Source organism: Falco biarmicus, chromosome 13 (genome assembly GCF_023638135.1).
Source record: "Falco biarmicus isolate bFalBia1 chromosome 13, bFalBia1.pri, whole genome shotgun sequence".
NCBI classification, from domain to species: Eukaryota; Metazoa; Chordata; class Aves; order Falconiformes; family Falconidae; genus Falco; species Falco biarmicus.
Window position 1 is genome coordinate 29,398,904 of NC_079300.1, and position 21,628 is coordinate 29,420,531.

The window sequence follows — 21,628 nt, forward strand, 5'->3', positions numbered from 1 at the left end:
AGTTTTTCTCCACAAGAATTACTGTACTACTGCAAAAGTACTAGTATACTGAGACGTTAAAGCACCTTTCACTGCAGGTGTAATAGTACAGGTAAAGCCGGGCCCAGAACCCACATGTCAAGGCACCAGCAGAAATGCAAAAGGCTAGACCAGTCAAAAGCAGGACTCTGCAAGGGTACAACCACCTACATATCCCTAAAATATCCCTCTGCCAGTGGTTCTGTTGGTCAGAGCACAGCACTACTAACACTAGCAGAAACCTGTCTTACAGATATAACTGGGGAAAAAAAGGCTTTCTTTTATTTATATATTTATATATATATATATTTATAGATATTCTCAAACCTGTTTGTAACTTCTGGATGGAAACAGTAAAGCCCCTTTAAACACAGGACATGAGAGGGAAATCGGGAAAAAAGCCAAAACCAACTGCAAAATCTCATATAATGCCACGTGTTCTTAATCCAGAACAGTGTTCTTGTGTGACACCATGTTCTTGCTCGGAAGCAAGGTACTGAGCAGGGTGTCTCCCATGAGGCTTTGGCAGAGAAGAGGCTCCATGGCCCTCCCCTGCTGAAGGCTGCAGGCCCCACTTTTGCTGGTGAAAGCAGCATCTTTCTGACATGGTAACAACATGGGTTAAATTCCTAGCATGAACCAGGCGAGTTGTAGATTTAACACATTAACATGTTCTACCAGGGGAAAAGCTGAAGTATTTTTAGCATGGCCTGAGTGTTTGTCTCTGCAATGTTCTGGCCTTTTTTGGAATTTTTAACTCTGGAAACAAATACAATACCCTTTGCAATAGTGAAACACCACCTATTGTCTTTTATTGTTTGCCACAAAGACAACTGCGAGTTGTACTTCTGGATACATTAAAGGAGAAACATAAATCAGCTACTTTTGACGCAGCTTTCCCCCTTCACACCAACCACCAGACAGTTCACTTACTGTTTCCTGAATTCCTACCCATGCCCCCCAGCCTTTCCTACTTACATGCTTAACTCTGACAAAATCCCAGTGGAATAAACATTTTTCTTCATTATGAAATTCAGTCCCGAATTGTTGCTTGAAGGCATTGCCCCTCGCTCTCCTGTTTGAAACAGCATGCAAGCGCAGTAAGAGGGGTCAACAAAACACACTTGCAAACTGCATCCCATGCAACTGCTCTCTAGTCCTGCCCCCTCACACAGTCACTCTGTCTGATTTCCATGGTATGTCAGAGAGAGGTATCTGATGTCAGTACATTTGTTTTTGTCACATTAAAAACCCACAGCTGACAATCCCCTCCACCACGCCGGGCTGGGGCAGAGCCCAGCAAGTCAAAAGTTATGTATAAAGGAGGAGATGGAGTTTAAGCACAAATGTAACAAGAAGAATCAATGCGAGTCTGAGGACTGAAAGCAGAATCACATTGAGTGAAGGAAGGACTCTTCCCCTCTATTTTCTATCCCATTTCAAATAATATCCCCTTCCTCCTCCCTTCTGCCTGTCACTAGTATAAGCATGCAACACAGCTGTGAGTAAAAGATGTATGACAGTCCACACTGCACACAGCTGCAATCAGTGTGCTCAGGGACTGGCAATGTCCACGCCACACACACAAGTCACCCAGCAAAACAAGACTCTTGAAAGGATTAATGGCAAGAGGCTCCTGTGGCTGCAAAAAGGAGACTGTGGTCGATCATCTGCTCCCAGCTGAAGGGAGAGGTGAACAAGCCTTTTGTTTGTCCCAGTTCTTCTCTTCCTCCTCTTCAGAGATTGCCATTACCACTGCTTCTGGAGTGGGGGAGGAGATGGGGTAGGAGGGTTGCACTTGGTGACTTGGATTCATCTCTCAGGCAGCAGGACAAAGAAGATAGCCTTGAGGAAGTGACCAAAGCTGCAAACAGCAGCCACGAGCCAGTGGGAGCGAAGGCTGGGGTCAGTATTCACCACACATTTTGTGATGTCTGCCTAATGAGGAGGGAAGAGAGATCATCAGAGAGATGCCTAGAACCACATCAGCCGCCGCAGCAGGCTCTCCCGACCCCACAAGCTGCAGCACTGCCCCACCACTGCTGCAGCACTACTTTGCCACACCATCAAGGCTCAAGAGCTCTGCAAAATACATTTTCTTCATTCTGCATCAACAAGGCAAAGTATCCTCCTTTTCAGCCACCCCTGGGGAAATAATGCTACAAGATTGTCAAGCATTTTCCATATTGAATAGTTGAATAAAAGAAACTTTCTTCCCCTGGACTAGGAAACCTTGGCAATGTCAGCATTCTCATCCTTTTCTGTTAAGCAAGATGCTTCCTAGAGTTTGTCCTGCTTAATATCAGCTCAAGTTGCTTGCACTTTTTGTCTTGCCTTAATGTTTTATTTGGAATTCATTCAAGCAATTTAAATCTAAAGCAATGCAAGCTTTGTTTGTGGAAATACGTATGCTGCCAGAGATGCCTCCCAGACGCGTGGGCCAGATTTAAAGATTGCTTGGGCAGCTGGTTTCAAGTATTAACAAGAATAGAAGCTGGCCTGCAATGTATAAAAAAATAACAACAGTCCAGCAAATTCATGAAGACAAGATCTCGGCTGGCATTGGGAGGAGAAAGTGGAAAATATCTGGAGGATACAGTGAACAGGTCAGAGGTGGAGAGAAAATTGCATCTTCTGGTGGGGGGAAGAAAGTTCTGCCAGCAACATAATTGAGTTTGTGGTAAACCTCAGCCTAGCACAAGGAGATACAGACTGTAGTTCTGTGACAGAGGGTGCACCATTAGCATATCAACTTGATGTGATTTTCAGAAACAGCTTTTGGGTGGCAAATGTGAGCAAGAATTGGGTCACAAGGAAGGCAAGTATTCATCAGCCCCAAAAGCTTTTTCTTTACAAGCTTAGTTCAGCAATCTTCCAAGCTTGTCTTCTGACACAAATCTCACTGCCCAGGCAGAGGGAAGTCAGACTTTCAACCCTGAGATGTTCCTCCTGTAAAATGAGACATAAGAGCTGCTAAATACTCCAATAATCTTTTCCAGTATTGTGTTCAAGACATGGGTGAGCCTCACTTGACCGACCTTGGCAATAATTAGAAGAAAACAAAAGGAGGATTGAAGGGACAAATCCCCATATCTGGTTAGCGAGTACAGCTGCACTAATGAACTCCATCATCACCTACAGACCAAAGGTCTGTTGACAGCAGCCTCAATAGCCTCCCACACAGTTCCAACAGTTCCTCCCTCAGAAGGAAGTCTGAAAGGCTAGCACGCTGAATCACAATGAACTGCTGTTCTCTCAGGAGCATTAGGAGATGCTGAGCCCATGAATAATTGACAAGTAAAGATTGAAGGAGGAATGAATACAGGCACGCAAGGATGGGAAGAAACAGGATGACAGGAGGAAGCTGAATCAGCATATGGAGTGTCCTGAGGCTGAACACCAAGGTATGGAAATGTTGTTGCCTATAGCTACAAAAGCACAAGCAAACGTAGCAAGCAGCCAAGATAGCACGTAACAGAAGATGCTGCAATGTAGTACCTGTGGTACCTTTATTTGTATTATGGAGGAAAGTAAAATGGGTGATGGTTTAGTAAACTCACCCTGTTTGCATTTGAATAAAGCCTGAACTGATCCAGCCTGTCCAATTTTAGGGGCCTGCATGGTGTCATATTTAAAACACAGTTGTGTCGAGCTGTCTTTAGGCCAGAGAAGTCATGATGTGTAGGTACTTGTTTGAACATGTATTCAGATGTTAGGGTAGCTAATCAATAAAAAACCTAAACTCTGAAGGCCTCGTGAAACAGCACAAGGCCCAAAGATACACAACATGTTGATTATAGCTGCAGAGGGTTAACTTCCAGATGAGAAAGTGTGAACTCCTTAAAGCTGTGCTATGCTTTACCAAGGGCAATGACTTCACTGTGGCTAATCAAAGAGGAGCTGCCGACAGAAGCACTCACACATTTGTACTTGCTTGTTTAGATAAACAAAATCATTCTGCTGTTTAACAATTGCCTTAGCGGTTATCATCCAAATAAGCACAACTGATAAGGCACTGGAATTGAAAATTTCAAAGCTACTTAATAAAACAGGTCTTTGAGTCTTATGAGGCACTGATAAACTGTTGCAATGGCAGTTTGATCTTTGCTTGTTAATTATTCAAACAAGTTCAAGTCACATGCTCTTCTTTGTAGCAAATGTATTTAACAGCTGCTAAAAAAAAATCATAAATCTTCTATTCTACTGTAGAGCCACTACTGAGGCTGCAAACTCTCCCCAGGGAGAGAAGATGTCTCAAAGGGTTAAATGTTTCTTGTTTCTTCTAAGAGGTTTGTTTTGGGTTGGGCTTTGGGGGGTAGGGTCTTTCTCCACCCTATGAAGGCATTATGGGAATCTACTGCCAAGTGGAGAATTTCAAATGCCTTTCCAAGGTCTCCACGGTGGCTTTTCCAAAACAGCTCAGAGCATGGTGGTTCCTCTTGGCAGCCTCAACCTGAGCCGATGCGTAAGAGACTGGGGCCATGTGCACAGGGGAAACAAGGACTCCATGCCAAGACAAACCAACAGCCAGCCAAGTCAGGCAGCAGATGGAAAGGTCCCCACTACAGAGCTGTTTCGTCTGGCCCATTTGTGAACAAGGCTGGGAAATTTCACAGTACAGTACCCAGATCGAGAGGAAGAACGTTCAGGGAAGCACAGCACAAGATGCCAATAGGATTTGCAGCCCTTCCCCAGACTCACTTCTAGAGGAAAAATATCTCCTTGTTCCAGCCCAAAATTGCTGATAAGGGTACTGGAGACAGGCTATAATCAGGACAACCCAGCAGCTTTTACTGGCTTCCCTTTCTTAGGGCCAGATCCCAAGAGCAAGCAGCATAGGTTCAGCATCTCCAATAGAAATGTGCTGGCCATCCAAAGAGGGAGGATCCGCAGAAGGAGCTAGCAATGGACAGGACTTATCTCTTCAGCTGCAAAGAACCACTTCTGGTCTGGGAGTGGGTTCTGCGTGTTTGCTATGCAACAAACTTTCCAAAAATATCCGCTTGGAACTATCAAAACACCCTGTTTTGAACTCCAAGAATGCAATACAAAAATTAAACCAAGATGCTAACTTATCAGAACACGCATGTTTTACCAAAACAAAAAAAAAAACAGTTGGAAACTAGCAGGAGGCATGCTCCCATGCAACATTTCAATTTTAATGAAACTGGATTTTTTCCAAAGGAAAAATTGTTTCAGAGAATACATTTCAATCCACTCTACAGGTACCCAATTAAAGTAAGCCTCAGATGATACTGAGCCAGGAATTTCACAGGCAGGAACAGTGCTACTTAAACAGTCGCTTTCCCAGGATGTCCTCTTCACCTACCTCAGCACAATTATTTGTGTGGATGCAAAATTAAATAGATCAGGGCATTCAAATCAAAGGTTACTTTTCAGCCCAACTAAACAGTTCCCTGACTAGCTGGCCTCAAGATCACAGTTTTAGAGAAGGCAGGGATGATTTAAGCTGGCAATGACACTTCATAAATGCAAGAGATCCAAAATCAGAACAATGCTACTTTTCTAGTTGCCCTTCATCAAAAAGGTGCCTTCGCTCCTGGAGAAAACAGGTGACTGAATCAGCTACAGGCGCACCTGGGAAGCCTCAGTACAGAAAAGCAATGCTCAGTTTGGAAAAAGACATTCCCCTCTCCCCAGGTCTGTGCAGGGCAGGGAGCCTAACCATTTCCTGATGGCTCATGAATAAATACTGCCTTTTGGAAAGGAGGGAATGTGCTCCTGTGCCTTAGTCTGGAAAGAGTGCATGCCTTGGGAACAAGATGTCCCATGAGCTCAGTGGTGTCATATGGCAATATTTAGCTCCAGGCAGCATCTGCCAGGCAGTACACCAAAGTGCTTTTGGTTGTATCACTCAAAGGAGTGTCTATATGCTTGCCAGAAAGTCACAGAGATCCTGGTACATACGTGTACCACCCAGCTGCTAACTGCTAACATAGCCAAGCGGTCCTCTCAGTCTTCTGGGAAGGTCACTAGAAAAGTGTCAGCTGACCTAATGCATACAGGTCATCAAGTGCCTCAGTATGAAGTGTTCTGGGAAATACATACATTGTAGATGTGGCGTTGAGGGACATGGGTTAGTGGTGGACTTGGTAGTGTTAGGTTAACAGTTGGACTTGATGATCTTAAGGGTCTTTTCCAGCCTAAATAATCTGTGATTCTGTGTCTGGCTATTCCACAGCACCAAAGCCCTTGCTCTGAACCATCCTCCAGAGAAGTATTTCCCATTGGGTATCGAGAGAACCAAAGAAATCAGATGCTTAAAGCCATATGATATGGAGCACACTCCAACGCAGAGCAGCACTGTGTCTTACCCACAGCCTCAGAACAGGCCAGTGACAGAGCCACAAGCCCTCCTACTGTTGATGGGTGTTATGAGTGCCCTTCAGAGCATGTGTGCTACAATTTGAGCTATATCAGAAGTTATTCCTGGAGCATCATCAGGGTAAGGTCAGGGAATGGCACAAACTAATGGGTTTTAATATCCCTCCAATATTCCTGACGGTGGTAAGTCACCATAAATATAATAAGCTTTGTCTTGGAGAACAGGGGGGGCAGGTGAAAGGTAAATTAAGTTGGCAGGCCTGATTTTTTTCAGTTTCTAGAAAACAGCTGATGCAGAGAATGACCCCTGTTTCAGTCTCACACTATGACCAGCTGGCAGCTCTAGAGATGTTCAGGTCAGGAACAGAATAGGCCCTGGTGGGTCAAGATTGAATTAGTCTTGCACAGTTACACAGGAAGCTGAGGACCAGAATAGCTGCTGTTGTTCAAGAACAGGACCACGAGGCAGTAACAGAGCTAAATGGAGTCTAGCACAAGTGCAAGTAGGACAGTGGTGGCCATAAGGCTGTGGAAGAGAATCTCATTCAATGGTTTTCCGCATAAAGCTGCAGTGGGGGCACTCTCACTTTCATTAACTGGGATGTTTTCTGGTCTGCATATGTTGAAGCAAGCTTCATCAGATATCATCTCTTACCCAGCCTCCTCTTCTTTTCAGCCATGTCACCAAGGTCTTGCGGACAAACTCTCCCAGGCAGTCTACGATGGTGTGAACCATGGCTGGCTGTGCATGCCGTACACAGTCCACTGCCAGCCCAGCTGCCACAGCATAAAGGGACACTACCTTGCCCCATGTTATGCCTATGAAAAGAAGAAAGGTCATTCAGATTTACACACGCACACATAGCTCAGTTCTGAATAATCAAAGGAAACAGCTCTCCTTCATTACATGTGCCCATGCTGCATGTGCGCAGCTCTGAGTTCAGGTGCAGCCACAGTTCTGCATGCTCTCCACCATGGGGGAAAAGAAATACTAGGGGACCAGGACTGGAGAAAATTATCCATCCGGAAAAGCAGAATTAAATGATCTGAGCTGGGCATAGTTTGACCCCCTCTCAGCACTGGGTGCATAGCTTTGGAGAAAGCAGTCCAAAGGCATCATCAGAATAGGGAGGATGTGCACCACTACGTTTTATATTGCCATTAACTCTCAGCCATGCACAAGCTGCACAGAAGGCAATTCAATTCAGAGTTTGAGCAACCTGGGTTTTTTGTCACCAGCACAACTCTTGTATACTCTTTAGACAAAGCATTCCTGTTTTTTCTAGATCAGACTGTTCCAATGTGACATGGAAAGCACACATGAGGTAAGCATCTTCAGTCAGTTCTACCATGACAGAACAGCAAAAAAGGGAGGCAAAGCTACAGGGCCAAGAGGGTTGGCATCCTCCTTGATGTAAGGAGTATGCCTTAATCTCCACCTGAAAACCGGGTAGCTTCATTGGCCACCCTGGCTACAATACTTAACATTGCATATCCTATCCCACTGAAGGCAGTGCAGAGACAGAGTGTAAGTCAGTTATCTAATCTCCCAGAAAACAGCCTTCCTGCTAAGCTGACCTGCCAGTAGTGAAGGTTCTATGGAAGTTGTCCCGGCAGCAGTCATCTTCCTGTTAGTGCTAGTGATAAGCACTCAAGCTTAGTTCTGGGTACCAGCCAGACTCCCTGGGTCTCCCCAGCACTTTGACAACACCACTGAGCATAAATCCTCCATGCTTAAACATTGCAGCCAGTGTCCCTCATTGGGCTTTTATGGGGACCAGTGACTTGGAAATGCAACCCTTCTGCAGCCTACCACAACACAATGGTGCATGGATTTCCTTTGGATCCTCTAGGAAGTTGATTTTCCCCCCTTACTTTATTATCTGGAATAGCGGTATTTGACAAGCATGCCGTGAAGTATTTTACAGTGTTAGGTCTCTATGGAATCTGCCCAAGGTCTCTCCTAAATGTAGCCAGAAGCCAAGTGAAGTTGCAGTATTTAAAAACCACACAAAGCCGTTCTTGCTGGGTTGCAGCAAGAAAGAAAACACGTGAGAGGGGAGACTAGTTCAGTCACCAGATCTAAGGACCAGAAGAGGTTAAACACGCAATCAGAAAAACTGGAAGTGCTCAGCAATCTATCAGCTAAGAAAGCAAACCCTTAAATACTATTTAAACAAAGTGAAGAGTCTCCCTCTTCCCTTCATTGCACTCCCAGATCTCCAGGCACCCTGACCCATCTCTCTGGGATGGAGTTCCAGACTGCTCACACCTGTTCATAGTGCAGCGGAGCTCCTCACATTCCTTTAAAATACGTGCAGGTTCCAAAATCCTTCCACTTAGTGCCTCAAAAGGGACACTCACAGTAACAGTTTTAGGAATTGCTGGCTTTTTTTTTTTTTTTTAAAATAAAAAAATACTAAACTTTAGAGAAACTGTTCATATATCAGTCACAGGAATGGCTTGTTAGACTGAAAAAAATCCATTCAGTGTTCCACTTTTCCATTTTTCACTCATGAGTGATATAAGATCAAAATCTACAGATGATCCCTTTTGTGAGGCTCTGTAGCAACAGTAACATCAGTAGCTCGAGTTTCCTTTGATATCCTGTCCTTCATCAGCACTATGTCCAAAATCAGAGGAATTTATTAATATAGGCAAAACAGCAGTTATTCTTACACTGATTGTATTTTCTGAGTAGGCCCTGTGATGTCCATTCCCCAGAGCTGTCACTCAGGAAGTTCACTGCCTATGCAGTATTCACACTATTTATCTGCCTTTCTTACATTGTGTGTCACCATGACAGCCAGCAGAACGAGGCAGGAAAAGGCTATGAAACCAAATGAGAAAATACTAGACAGAGGGCTTCTCCCGGCAAGAAAGAAGCTGTCCTGTTGCAGGTCAATATGCCTCCACCCAGTGAAAGAGGCTTTAAGGGGTTACCTCTTGCTGATCACAATCTCCTGGACCAGAGCCTCAGCTGGCTTATACCCAGCTTTCATGTAAGTTGGTTTTTACAGTTCTCCATCCCTGAAAAAATGTGGCTCCTTACATCTCAAGTTACATGAACCAAAGTTATCCAAAATTCCAGGGAAGAGTTCACTGGCTTATTGCCAAACTTTTGCTGACAGCAGTCTTTCTTAAGTATCTGAAGCAAGTCCATCAGCTTTGAAATATTTACATGGCAGTAACTAAGACTGACTCAGGGCTGAAGCCACCCTGGTAGAGAAAAACAGCTGCAGTCTAGATCGACTTTGTTTTAAACCCAAGTTTCCCTTTCCAACAGAAGAAAAATTTATCCACAACCTATGAAAAATAAAGGATCAATAAACCCCTGATTTCCCTAATACACAGGAAAGTAGTTTGCTCTCCAGACATGCCAGTCCAGGCAGGGAGGATGGAAAGAAAGCCTTTCAGCTCTGGCTTCCCTGCCAAGGTTGCTGTGTAGTGGTGCTTGCTGCAGGACTCGCATGAGGCGAATGCTTCCCCAGCACAGGACCTCTCCCTTTCACAGGGACAGCAGAAAGAAGGCAAGCTGTTGACAGGTGCTTATCGTGGTGATGGATGTGAAGGGCTCAGCGGTCACTTCCCATTATGCTCCTCTCTACAGAGCATGCCTATAAGGGTCAAATCAATCTTTCAGTCTGCTTTTCCTGCTAGCAGCAGAGCTGGGCCATGGATGTGGGAGAAGAGGAAATATCCTCCTGATTTCTTTGCATGGTAACTCCTGTTGCCACTGCTAGAGGCAGAAGATGGACACAGCTGGCTGGGCTCCTCACCCGAGACAGCAGGTACAGCTGATGCTCTTGTTCACACAAGATGTTGTAGGGGAGGCCTGAAGCAACGGGAGAGCAGACACTCTCTAGACAGCTGCTCTAGACCAAAGCTGGGCCATGCCTGTGGCCAGTACCCCTTCCCCAGAGGGGGTCCAGCAGCTGCCCAACTCCAGGCAGGGCAGGACAGGGGAATAAGCCACAGCAGTCCCTACCTGCACTTTCCTAGGACACCAGCCCCAGTAACTTTTCTCTCTCAAGGACTCCCTCAGCAGGAGCAGAGGAGCACAATCTATTGAGAGGGCAGTGCTTCTGACCCCTGCGATGGCCAGGCCAGGGTCAGGATGACTCTAGCCTGATGCATCCCTAGGCATAAGCTGGAATTGCATCTGGCTAGCGCACATGAGCAGAGAAGACACATCATCTTGCATCAAATTCCTCAGAATGTCTGTCTGCCATCCACATTGGGTGAAACGGGCACTCATCGCTAAGCCAGGCAACCTACTCACAGCTTCCCACTGCACAGACTAGCGTGCACAGGGGCTAACAAGAGGAAATGGGAAACTGGTCCAGAAAGGAGTGACCAAAACACAGAAAGCTCTGAAACTTCTGCTCACAGAGATGAAACAAAAGGACACGGAAAAAGTGAAAAGCTGCTTAGAGTGCTTTTTAAAAAATAAGAAATACAACTTGCAGATTCAAGGCCAGTCATGGAACTGAAGGTATGTAAACACTGGCAAACACAGGGGAAAACAAATTAGCAGGAGAGGACTCAAAAGTGTTCCTGGCGCTTATCAGCTTGGCTGGCCCAGGGGAGAGCTCAAGAAGCTGTACAGAGCTCACATGACTGTACAGTCTCTGAGCACCACACTATCCAAGGTTACTAAAATAAATTTCCCTTTGCTCCACTCAGCATCAAAGCCTAACTTGCAAATCAGACCTGGTTCTCCCAAAGAGAAACATGATCAAGCGCTACATTTCAACAGCTGGCAGAATACAGCCAGTCACAATATAGTTTCCTTTGATGGAGAGAAAAAAGCCAAGAAGGATATGCATAAGGCATGAAGCTCAATTCATAAGGCCTAAGGGATGAGGAAGCAGTGGGATGCATTTCTAACAGCATTTGCTCCTGCAGGGGAAAGTATTTTCACCTGAGAACCCATTAGTCATGCATCCCTGTTCTGCAGGGTTCACTTCGGCCCAAGCACTCTTGGTTAAAAACTGTTGAGAGCCCAAACTGATACAAAACCAAGAAGAAAGCTTTTGGAGACCCCTCATGCCTAGCAGCTCTTACCAACTGGAGGAAACTGTTTCCTTTAGGAAAGGAAAATGCATCTCCCTTTTTTTTTTTTTTTCCCCACCAAATGACCCTTTCCTTCTGAGATTTATTTAAACAGCTAATGTAAATGCCAGCTCAGCCAGGCCCCAATCCAAAGCCTGTTAAAGTCACTGGAAAGTCTCCTGCTGGCTGCAGAGCAGCTTTGGGCCACACACCAGAACCAGTGGTATTGTCACAGAGGTGAGGCTGCTGCAGATCCTTCAACATCCAAAGTAGGTCAGGGCTCTGGGATGCCAGTCTCCACAACTCCACAGAAGGGCTCTCCTCACCCTGAATAACCAACAGGTTGTATGGGAAGAGTGAAGCAAAATACATCTTGAGCCTTGCCGTGCTCTGTGACCTGCTCACTTTCTCCCTATATTTCTCCCTACATAGGGTCAAAACCTGTAAATCTTGCTGTAATTTGGATTCAAGTTGTCCTTGCTACACCACAGAGAAAAGCCAAACCTGAGACAACTGGAACAGACAATGCTCTGAAGTCAAATATGGTACAAGGTATGTACTCATGCACTGGGACCAACAAGGATGCCAGATGTCGTTGGTCTTGCCTTCTTGAGAGCTCCATCTAGGGCCTGTTCTTAGTTAAGACTTGACAGTGTGGCCAGGAAGTGAACGCAGCCAGAGCTACAGTGTGAAGACTCAAAGCCATACCAGTGTGTGAAAGAAGCCCATGTAAAAGATTAAGAAGAAAACCTCTCCAGGGAAATAGGGTCAAAATCCCCCACTCCCTTGCTGGAACGGCATTGCGAGTGACTAGTGGGGCTCCCCAGACTATCTAGGCACTGCAGTGTCAGACTGTAGCTGTTTTCTTAATAAAGTGGATGGTGAAAAACAGGCTGAGATGCTTTAGCCATTGGTAATTGGCATGAAAACTCAGACTGCACTTGAGTCCCTGGTTTCCTTTGCTCAGTAAGAGCCTCTTTCCTTCGCACTATGAAAAAAAAATAGGAATGAATGTCTGGCTGCCACAGCCAGCTCCAATTTACTGGATTTATCATTAAATGCTGAGTCTTGAGACTGCAGTTGGGATCCAGGAATGTTCAAAATCAGCAGACTCCCCCGCCTCTGCCACACAGCAGCCTTCCAGCAAGAGAAATTACAATAAATGAATTGATCAAAGCAATTGAACACATGGCCCCAGCTTCATACTCACAGGTCATCCTGTTAGTTGCTTGGAGGCAGAGCTGAGAAAGCAGGAAAAAAAGGAGCATGCAGAGCACCGGAAAGTTCTGAATCCACCCCATTTGCAGCCAACCAACTGCCAGCCATTTATGCAGCATGGTATCCCCAGATACAGGGCAGCACCAGCAACAGAGCTTGAGCCTGGGCTTCTATCATGTTCCCAAAGTCTCCAGTATCGTCAGCCTTAAAGGGCTGAATCCAGATCCCATTCATACCACACTGAAAACCCGAAGTTTAGAACCAAGAGTTACAATTTCTAGCTTTACTTTCAACAAAAACATTTTAAGCCATCCATGCTTTTCACTTGACTCCTGAGCTGAGAAGCTGGAGAACACCAAAAAAATGCAGGTCTCAATGAATCTGTCAGTATACAATGGTGAGAGCAGGACTCCCAGAAGCCAGCAGGGCTTTCTCCCCAACATCATGCTTATGCAGCATAGCAGCAACAAAGTCTGCTCCACCTGCAGCTATCCACCTTTCTGGCTTAATTCCCTGTGTCACTTCAGCTTTGGAGGTGGGGCCATTCTGATGTAGTCAGCTATAGTCGTCTAAGAAGGTAAACTACTTACCTGCAATGCAAATACCGGAGCCTGCAAACTTGACCATTTTTCTGTAAGTCTTGATGCAAGTAAAGCTCAGCACTAAATGACAAGACAGGGCACCTGCACTTTGAAGACAGCCACACTCAGATATTCCTGCCACACTTGCCCAGCTCTCTTGCTCAGAGAGCCCATATGGTCTCCTCCCAAGCCAGCGCAGTGCAACGGCAATCTGCATTCCAGGTATACTCTGAAGGATGCTGAGGGCTGCAGTGCTAGCCACAGAATCCAGTTCCATCCATCTCCTATCACACTGCATCAATCTCCCTGATCCAGGGAGTAAATCTGCCCTGCTCAATCTGCCAGTAGCCCTACTTGAGGAGTCCTTCTCAGAGATCTGTTTTGTCATCTGTTGTGATCCTGGAGAGGATCTGTGATCTGTACGACAACACACCAAATCTGAAGTCCAGGATGTCAGCACAGGGCTTCTCCAGGGTGTCAGTGGTTCCCGTGCAGTTCATATGCATAAAAAGCACAGCTGATTGTGAAGATAAAAAAAGTTTTGAGTGAGGAACCCTATCTGAAAGAAAAACAGAAACCTGGACTTCTATCCTGTAGCAGCTACTCCCAAAGTAACAAGCATCACTGTCTTCTGCGACACTTCCTACGTCGATGTCACTGGATCCAGCGCTTTCACACTACTATGCCACTAGCAAGTAGTTGTCTGGTTTTTCTCCTTTTTTTTTTTTGTTTTGTTTCCAGTCTCTAACATCTACTGCCCCTTCCACAGACAACACAAGACGTTGCAGAAAATGTATGACTGTGTCACATGTCAGGACTTGCCTCACATAAATCACTACGTAAAATGTTTCTCTTTCCTTGATTCCCACAGACTGCATTCCCAATTGGACAGGGACTGTTTTCAGAGGAGGCTGAGGTTCCCTTGCAGGAACACAGCACAGAGCATATCTTTGCTTTTGACAGTCATCTCTGGGATCAGTCAAACAGAAAGGAACATTCATGTCTAAGCAGTGAGAAAGCTCAAAGCACCTGCTTGTCCGGAACAGCTAGCCTTGAGGGCCAAGACTCTCAGAGTATGAGAAAGGAGAAGCAGCAACTGGAAGCAGCAGGCTCCATGGCAGTTCTGGCTACTGCTATGGGAAAGGAAGCCAGAAAGAGAGGAACTCCCTTGTGATGAGTTGGTTCTGGCTCCTAGCATCAGCAGCATGAGCTGGAACAAGGCAGACTCCCATGTAATGAATCTTCTCCAGTTGCCAATGGTGAGCAAAGGAGCTTGGAATGAGTGACCTCCCTGTGCAATGAGGTAACACCACCTCCTAATGAGGAAGGGCAGGAGATGCCTTCTAGAATGAGTGAGAACCTGCTGGGAGGATATAATAAAACAAGGCATTTCCCTGCCAGAACAACAGAGTATAGAGGAGCTCTCATTAAATCATTAAAGCAGGGCACACTGCCAAACTGCTCACAGCCCTTACAGAAACAAGGCCCCACCTTGCAGGCAATCCCAGAAGCATCCCTTCTCTGAGAGAGGTGGTTCCATCCTGTTCCTTTCTGCCCAGCCCCATCTACATACCTGTCACGGCACAGTACCTGCAGTGAAAATCTGCGCAGCTACTGCCAGGAAGGCATCCATCACCACCGTCTCTGAGTGCAGTGAGATGTTCAATTGGCGGGCAATATTCCGGTAGACGTTGGGGCGAATATATTCCAGCTCATCCCCTGGAAACAAACAGTCAGGAGTCAGCAAACAGAACACCGAGTCCTGCTCTCACTGTGTAGCCATTACAGCTGGAGCCACCCCATGCATCCCTTCAGCCAAAAAGACCTAGCCCCAGGTCCACCTTAGTTTAAAGAGGCAGCAGAGTGCTTCGGGTCATTTAGATGCAACCCCCTGCCCCCTGCATCCTGCTCTCCTAACATCATGTGCCTGGGACTTCTAAAGGGAGTGGGGACAGGTAGTGGCCCTGTATCAGTGGTGTGGCTGCAGTAATCCCCAATATGAATGATGTTTCCAGGCTGGCTGCCTGCCTTTCCTCCAAAACAGGAGACAGGTCTCATAAGCAAAGCCATCTCATTTTTCCTCAGAAGTGAAAAGGAGGCATGTACATCTATGTAAGCTTTTGAGAGATACATCCTTTCTCAACATCCCATCAGACTTGTACAAAAAAGCCTCAGGATGAGAGCGACTCAAGAATGCTGGAGGCTGTTGAAAGCCAAGGATCCACCCAGAGCTGCACAACATTAGTTGAGCAAAGAGATTATCAGCCCAGCTGTTTTAATGCTCACACAGGCACTGAGTGATGCTCTGGAGTTCTTTCTCTCCTCCAGATGGTCAAAGTGATACTCGTTTGCCTGGCTGAGCCCTCAGCAACAAGGTTCCTGACACACACACAGATACGTGCTTTCACCTCCAGGTTGTTTTCTCCCCAGCTGGAAAATGGTTGAAGGTGTTAGGCTAGCTTGAAGACCAAGATGGAAACACCAGGGACAAGGAAAGAACGCCTCCCACAGGTTTGAGCTATGGAGCTTGGGTCACAGCAGTAAAGCTTTTCCTCTGGAGCAAAACCATTTTTGAAGAGCAGAATTAATAAAGCCTAGTTCTCCAATGGATTTATCTCTCTGTAGGGGTTCACAGATATTTAATGAGGGTTGCACAGCTGCTGTAGGAGCACGACATGATGCAAACATTGTATGGGACCAAGGCCCTTTGTGCATTGAGAGTCCTATTTGGTTTAGATTTAGGACACACTGTGTCCTTTTCCTGAACAGGGATGCTCTGAAGCACCCAGGGGAAGAGGTGAGCTGTCACAACAGTTTTACATCCCACTGCAAGACCCAGATGACTTGTCCCAGTCAGAGGGCAACTGATCCTACTGAAAATTTCATTTGTATGAGAGCTAAAAAGGAAGATGCCACCCCAATCAGGAGCTTGTTGCAGAGTCATCAGCTACTGATCTTTAATTCATTTAACTGGAGCTTAGCACAGCACAGGCAAAGCCCTGCTCTACAGAATTCTGCAGACCATCTCTCTACGCCCTTTGTGCGTGTGGGATTGTGGCAAGAGGAAACCCTGCCAACACATGGTCAGCTCTGATAAGAGGAAACCTTACTTGCATTACTCAACAGCTGCTTTCTCCTGCAGGGAGCACACAAGCTTCCGGCTAAATGCAAGGAAATGGGGATAGCCCTGCCTGTGGTTAGCCAAGAGGGAGGCACGGGAAGTTGGGACAGCACTTGGTAGCCTGCCACTGTTACTGCTTTTAACAAGCAGTGCCTGGAGGCCCCAGATGAGATCAGGTTTTGGTTGGAGGCACACATGCTGTTAAAGAGATCCCTGCCCTGCAGCAACGCACAGGGAAACAAGAGGATTCTTGGTGTGGAAGAAAAGCACAGGAAAGCAGTCCTGGGCTCAGGGAGACTCCCTACCCTGGCAGCCTCAGGACCTCTCCTGCAGTACGTTACATTGGTGGCAGTCATCAGTGTCCACATTCAGATGCCTAGATGTGCCCTTTGCAACATTTAGAGCAATTCCCGTGCTTCTCCTTTTTCTTCTAGTAGTCACAGAAGAACAAGCAGGGCAGCAGTGACCGTTCCCACATGCAGCAGCTCAGCGCGACAGTGAAAGGGCACTTGCCTGGGCCTTGGCCAGAGGATAGACAAATTCAGATAAAAGAAACATCCGACACATATGGTAGGTTGGTCTGGGGTGTCTCATTTGGCCATACCATTAGTTTTTACCACCTCTGACTCACTAATTAGCTGCTAAGCCTCACTGAGCTGATGGGCTTTTGCTCCCCAAGACTGCATCTGCCTCTGTCCAGCATCTCTGGTGGCTCATCAGAATTTCTACATGAAGAGGGCTAGGAAATACTCCAACTTCTCATCTCCACAGGTTTGTCAGCACTATCATGGAGCAAAAACTGGTCTGGCTTGTTGCACTGCTTAGAAAGCAACTAAGGACTACCTTTCCTGGCAGGTGGCTGGATACCACTCAGCCTTGTACTGGTTACAGCAGCAAAAGGGAAGAGAAAGGGACAGGCCATGTAGCAGGCAGAGCTCCTGGACAAACAGGATGGAAACAACTCTTCATCTTAATAAGGAAGATTGCTCATCCCTCTTGTTGCATGGGTACCACATGGTGCACTCCAGATTTGCTCAGAGAAGGCACCAAGTTTCTGGGACTATCAGCCAAATCTTTCCATCTGGACACAAATATATAAGAGGAGAGTCACCCAGAAGACTTATCCAATCTGCCACCTGCTTGCTCTTTAACACACTCCTGGCCACCCACAGAAGATCTGGCTGAAAGAAAACAAACCCCAACCCCCAACACAGGCAGAGAAGAAATGGAGGACAAAGAGGCAATTAGACTGACAGAAGAACAAAAGAAACCCCAAGACCAAACAACCACTGGAAACAAACATAGAAGTCAGCATAGGAGAGAAAAGGTGAAAAAGAATGAATGAGAAAAAAAAAAGTCAGTTAAAAGAAACGCAGCTATGCCTTTAAAAGAAATTTGGGATAATATCAAACAAAAGTAGAAAGAAAGGGAAGAGGGTGGGGAAACCAGCCTGGTCCTGATTTTGGTAAGGCCTAACTAAAGGTCACTTCAACAGACTTATTTGAACTTCAGTGTAATTAAGTCAGATGTAAATGCTAGTGGTAGTTTCCAAGTCAGATGTGAACTAATATACCAGCCTGCAGCCAAAGAGGGAAGTTGGAAGCAACTTCCAGGAATGAGGGTGTTGGAATTCCAAAAGACAAACAGCTAGACTTGAGCATGCAGGAGGCTAAAACCTAAAGCAAAAGGCCAGGCAACTGCCAGCATTTAGAGGGTGCTCTGGTACAAGCACAACTCCAGAGCATGTCTTCATGTAGCAGCCTACAGGCATAACCTTCAAATTGCTCTGCGATTTGGCAGTCACCTGGCCATGATGGGGACTGACTAGTTTGGGCACTGAATGGCAGTGTATGCCAGGCAACATCAGCCAACTCTTCCTTGTTCCAACAAAAAGCAAGAAAACTCAATTCTTGCTGAATGGTTAAAGTAGGCAAAGGAAAATTAAACACACTGTCAATACACTGTCACTGAAAACTGGCTTTTATAAAAACTCAATGCACATGACCTAAGCAACTACCCTCAAATTAAACATCCTTGTGGCTCGGTGAGCAACTGACAAAGCCCAAGTCTAGAGATAGCAGTACTCTACTAGACGCCAGCATGGGTTGCATCGCGGCAGCCAAGTCACCTGTGTCTGGAGAAAACACTGCAAGACCTGTTAAAATGCCAAGTTGAGAAAGACTGCTGAAACTCCTGTGAAAACTGTTACACAGCTGGAGTCTTATGCAGGTAAAATTAGTTTGCTGTTGGGCTTTCAGGGACTGCATCATGCTTTTAAGTTGTTGCACGTGCTCAGAAAAAAAGTAGCTCTGCAAAAACACTGTGCTGAGCATTGTTCCAAGTGACTGAGGAAATGCAAGTAAAGGAGCTGTTTAGGGGAGATCAGCAAAACCAAATCTAAATGCCCAAAGCAGAGAAGGAAAAACTCTATATCGTCACATGAAAAGTCCCTTGGCACTCATCTGTTCCAGAAACCTTAGTCTGGTCTGATTTGCTCCACATAGTTTCAGTTCCCACTCATACCTGCAGGGACTTACCTAGTCGCAGCAGTATGGTGGACACCTCGGCCAGCTTACCGCCAGGTACTGGTGCATTGTATTCGGGTTTGCTCCAGCTGACACCTGCTCGAATTAGCCTTGAATTTATGTAGTCTCTGCAGAGAGCCTTGGCTTGGGACACAAGCTCCTTGTCAGTGGGAGACCTGTCAAAAACCTCCATCACCTCTGCAGCAAAGACTGAGGAACGGCGTAGCACTTCCATCCTTGGCTGCTGAACCCACACCTCAGCACACACTTGGAAGGCTGAGCCTGTTCCTTAGATGAAAATCTGCAGGAGCTGTGTAGTAATCCTCTGGTCTCTTGGTCTGTCACAGCTCCAGCAGCTATACTCAAAAGGCCAGTTTTTCATTTTACCTGGTGAATAAAAGCATCTGTAAGTCCTCTATCATTGCAAAGATGTGAAACAAAAGCACAAGTATTATATCTTACAATTATGCTAAAGTCAATAGTACTGTATTTGCAAAACATCTGTCTCTGTGCAGCTTACAGACAAGGGGTAAAGTCTTGTTTTTCAGCTACTCTGACTTCCACTGGCAGTGTGACCCACAGAAGGCAGTTTTGAACTATCAAGGTGTTTCCTCTTTTCCCATTCAGATTCAGCAACCCTAGAATTAGTCCTCAGAGAAACTAGATGGTCAGACCAGGGAAACAACTCATAGAATGTATAGACAATCTCAGCTTGTTTCAATTAAACTGGAAAAAAACCCTGAATTCCAAATACTAGCTACAGTAACCTCAACCAGATGTCAACAGACATCCTAGCTCCGTAGGTCATGGATCTCTCTGAAGAAATGGCACTGTTGAAAGAGCAGGGGTACAGGAGCATTTGAAATGTCTCAATGGAGACAGTTTACCACATTCTCAGTTTAGGTTTTGGTTCTGCCACTCCTTTTCTCTTTTTCTTCCTCCCCCCGCCCCCCCAAGCAACATGCATACTACTTCTTGAGAATCTTCAGCAATAGCAGAGAAAGCAAAACAAAAACCCCCAGATTTTAAAAAAGTTTTCAGGTGTGAATGTCTAAAAAGAAAACTCAAAATTTCTTCAGAGGCACCTGAATTAATCTGTTGATCTGACTTCTTAACCTAGTGGTGCTTTTGAAGTCAGTCAGACCAGTCTTTATTCAGATGTTAGTATATGTATTTTTCAGTCCCCAGTTTTAGACATCTACTTACAATAAGGACTTCAAAACAAAATAAAGCCGGTTATTTTTGTTTGTCCTGAAGAAAAATATATTTACCTCTTACGTTGCACTTTTCCCCCCTCAGTGATTTCTTTTGGGGTTTGATTTCATGTTTCTTTGGAAGATCTGCATCAATGAACACCTGGTTAAGGATTCATAGGATACTGTCACACTTCTCTGGAGAGCACCATCCTCTGGCACGCTCTCCACAGGGCTCTCGCGCGGTGCCTCCTTCCCCAGCTCTGCCAGCCTCACATCCCGACTGCACTCCACCGGGATCCTAGGGGCTTGCTCAGCGGCTTTTAAGGGATCCAGGCGGCAGAGGAAAGCTTCTAGCTTTAGCCTTGTAAGGAAGATGAAATAACCGGGAGGTGGGGTTGCAACGCTTTCTCCTCCCCTTCTCTCTTAAGGAGGTTCTCCGTTGTTCCGCTGTCAGCGCGCAGAGGCTTCATTCAAGGACTCTTCGGGGTGGCGGTAGGAGCGTAACTGCTGGACGAGGTTACCTCATGTACCAGTCAGCGATGAATGCACTGCTGAAACAGGAATAGCTCCTGGTGAATTTCCATGTCGGCTTTTACAGAGTTGATGTTGGCCAGTCATTTTCATATAGTAGCCGAGCTGGAGAACTGCAGGTTGTCATATTTCAGTGGTCAGCTAGTCATACCAATTCCGTGCAAAAAGATGGAGGCGATTAACAGACAGGCACAGCTCGGGGCTAAAGCAAGTGGTGCTTGCATCCTCACCAACTACAAGCAGTCTCGTTAAAAAAAAAAAAAAACAAACAAAAAACCCAAACAAAAAACAAAACCAAAAAAACACCCAGTGGGTTTGTTGATAGGAAATAGTTTTACCAGAATGAAGTGTTCTTCAGGAACATGTCAATTTTGTCCAGTGTGGTGAGAAAACTAACACAAAATTTAAAGAAAACACTTCAATTGGTTCCTACATACTTAGAAATTAATTCCCTATCAACTTCTTGTTGCAACATTATCATATTAACGCCACAATGCTGAATAATACTGTTTCAACTCAACAGACCACATACAAACATTGCCTTTTTGTGTTATGATTTGAAACAAAAGAAGTTTTAGAATTAGACATTTCCTGCAGACAAGACATTCTACCAGCTCAAACACAAATCCCGCCCCCCCCCCCCAACACATAACTATTTGTAGGTTAATGACTGGGTACGTAGCATGTTCAAAATACAGCCCTTCCAAAAGGAGGTCAGAAGCAAGAAGAAACTGTTGCCACCTCTTGCTTGTCACCTGAGAGAAAAGAGAGGCAAGTATACTTCTCTAAGGTGATCACAAAAAAACCCAAGCACAGCCTGCACCACTGTCAGTCTCAAAACTGAGGGATAAAAAAGAACAAGTGAACTGCATGAAAATGCCTTATTATATGATGTGTCAAATGCCCTGGCCAGCATCCAACACACACACATGCACAGGCTTAACACAGAGCATATGTTTTCATCTGCCATTAAATGGATTGCTGGAGACTGCTTTGCTGTGTTGGGAAGAGGGCTGTGGTAAAGTCTCTTCTCCCTCC

The 21,628-nt window shown here is 45.7% G+C and overlaps 1 protein-coding gene across 2 annotated transcripts; it reads right to left on the reverse strand.

Moving 5' to 3' along the window:
• Nucleotides 1–803: 803 nt before the first annotated feature.
• BOK (BCL2 family apoptosis regulator BOK) lies at nt 804–20,820 on the reverse strand. Of its 2 annotated transcripts, none has more exons than XM_056358763.1 (5): nt 20,135–20,812; nt 18,876–19,250; nt 14,808–14,936; nt 7,019–7,182; nt 804–1,956 (listed from the first exon to the last, which is right to left on the reverse strand). In XM_056358763.1, the coding sequence occupies exons 2-5, from the start codon at nt 19,096–19,098 to the stop codon at nt 1,831–1,833; spliced, it is 642 nt and encodes a 213-aa protein (XP_056214738.1). In that variant the 5' UTR covers nt 19,099–19,250; nt 20,135–20,812; the 3' UTR covers nt 804–1,830. The 2 variants fall into 2 exon arrangements, with proteins under 2 accessions (XP_056214738.1, XP_056214739.1); XM_056358764.1 differs by having other exon boundaries at nt 1,814–1,952; nt 20,135–20,820.
• Nucleotides 20,821–21,628: the final 808 nt, after the last annotated feature.

Excerpts from the sequence above, each read along its gene's own strand:
- BOK (XM_056358763.1), bottom strand. The coding sequence starts at position 19,098 with ATGGAAGTGCTACGCCGTTCCTCAGTCTTTGCTGCAGAGGTGATGGAG. Across the intron at positions 14,937-18,875 it reads CACCATACTGCTGCGACTAG|GGGATGAGCTGGAATATATT; the intron begins GTAAGTCCCTGC and ends GTTTGTTTCCAG. Across the intron at positions 7,183-14,807 it reads TGCGCAGATTTTCACTGCAG|GCATAACATGGGGCAAGGTA; the intron begins GTACTGTGCCGT and ends TTCTTTTCATAG.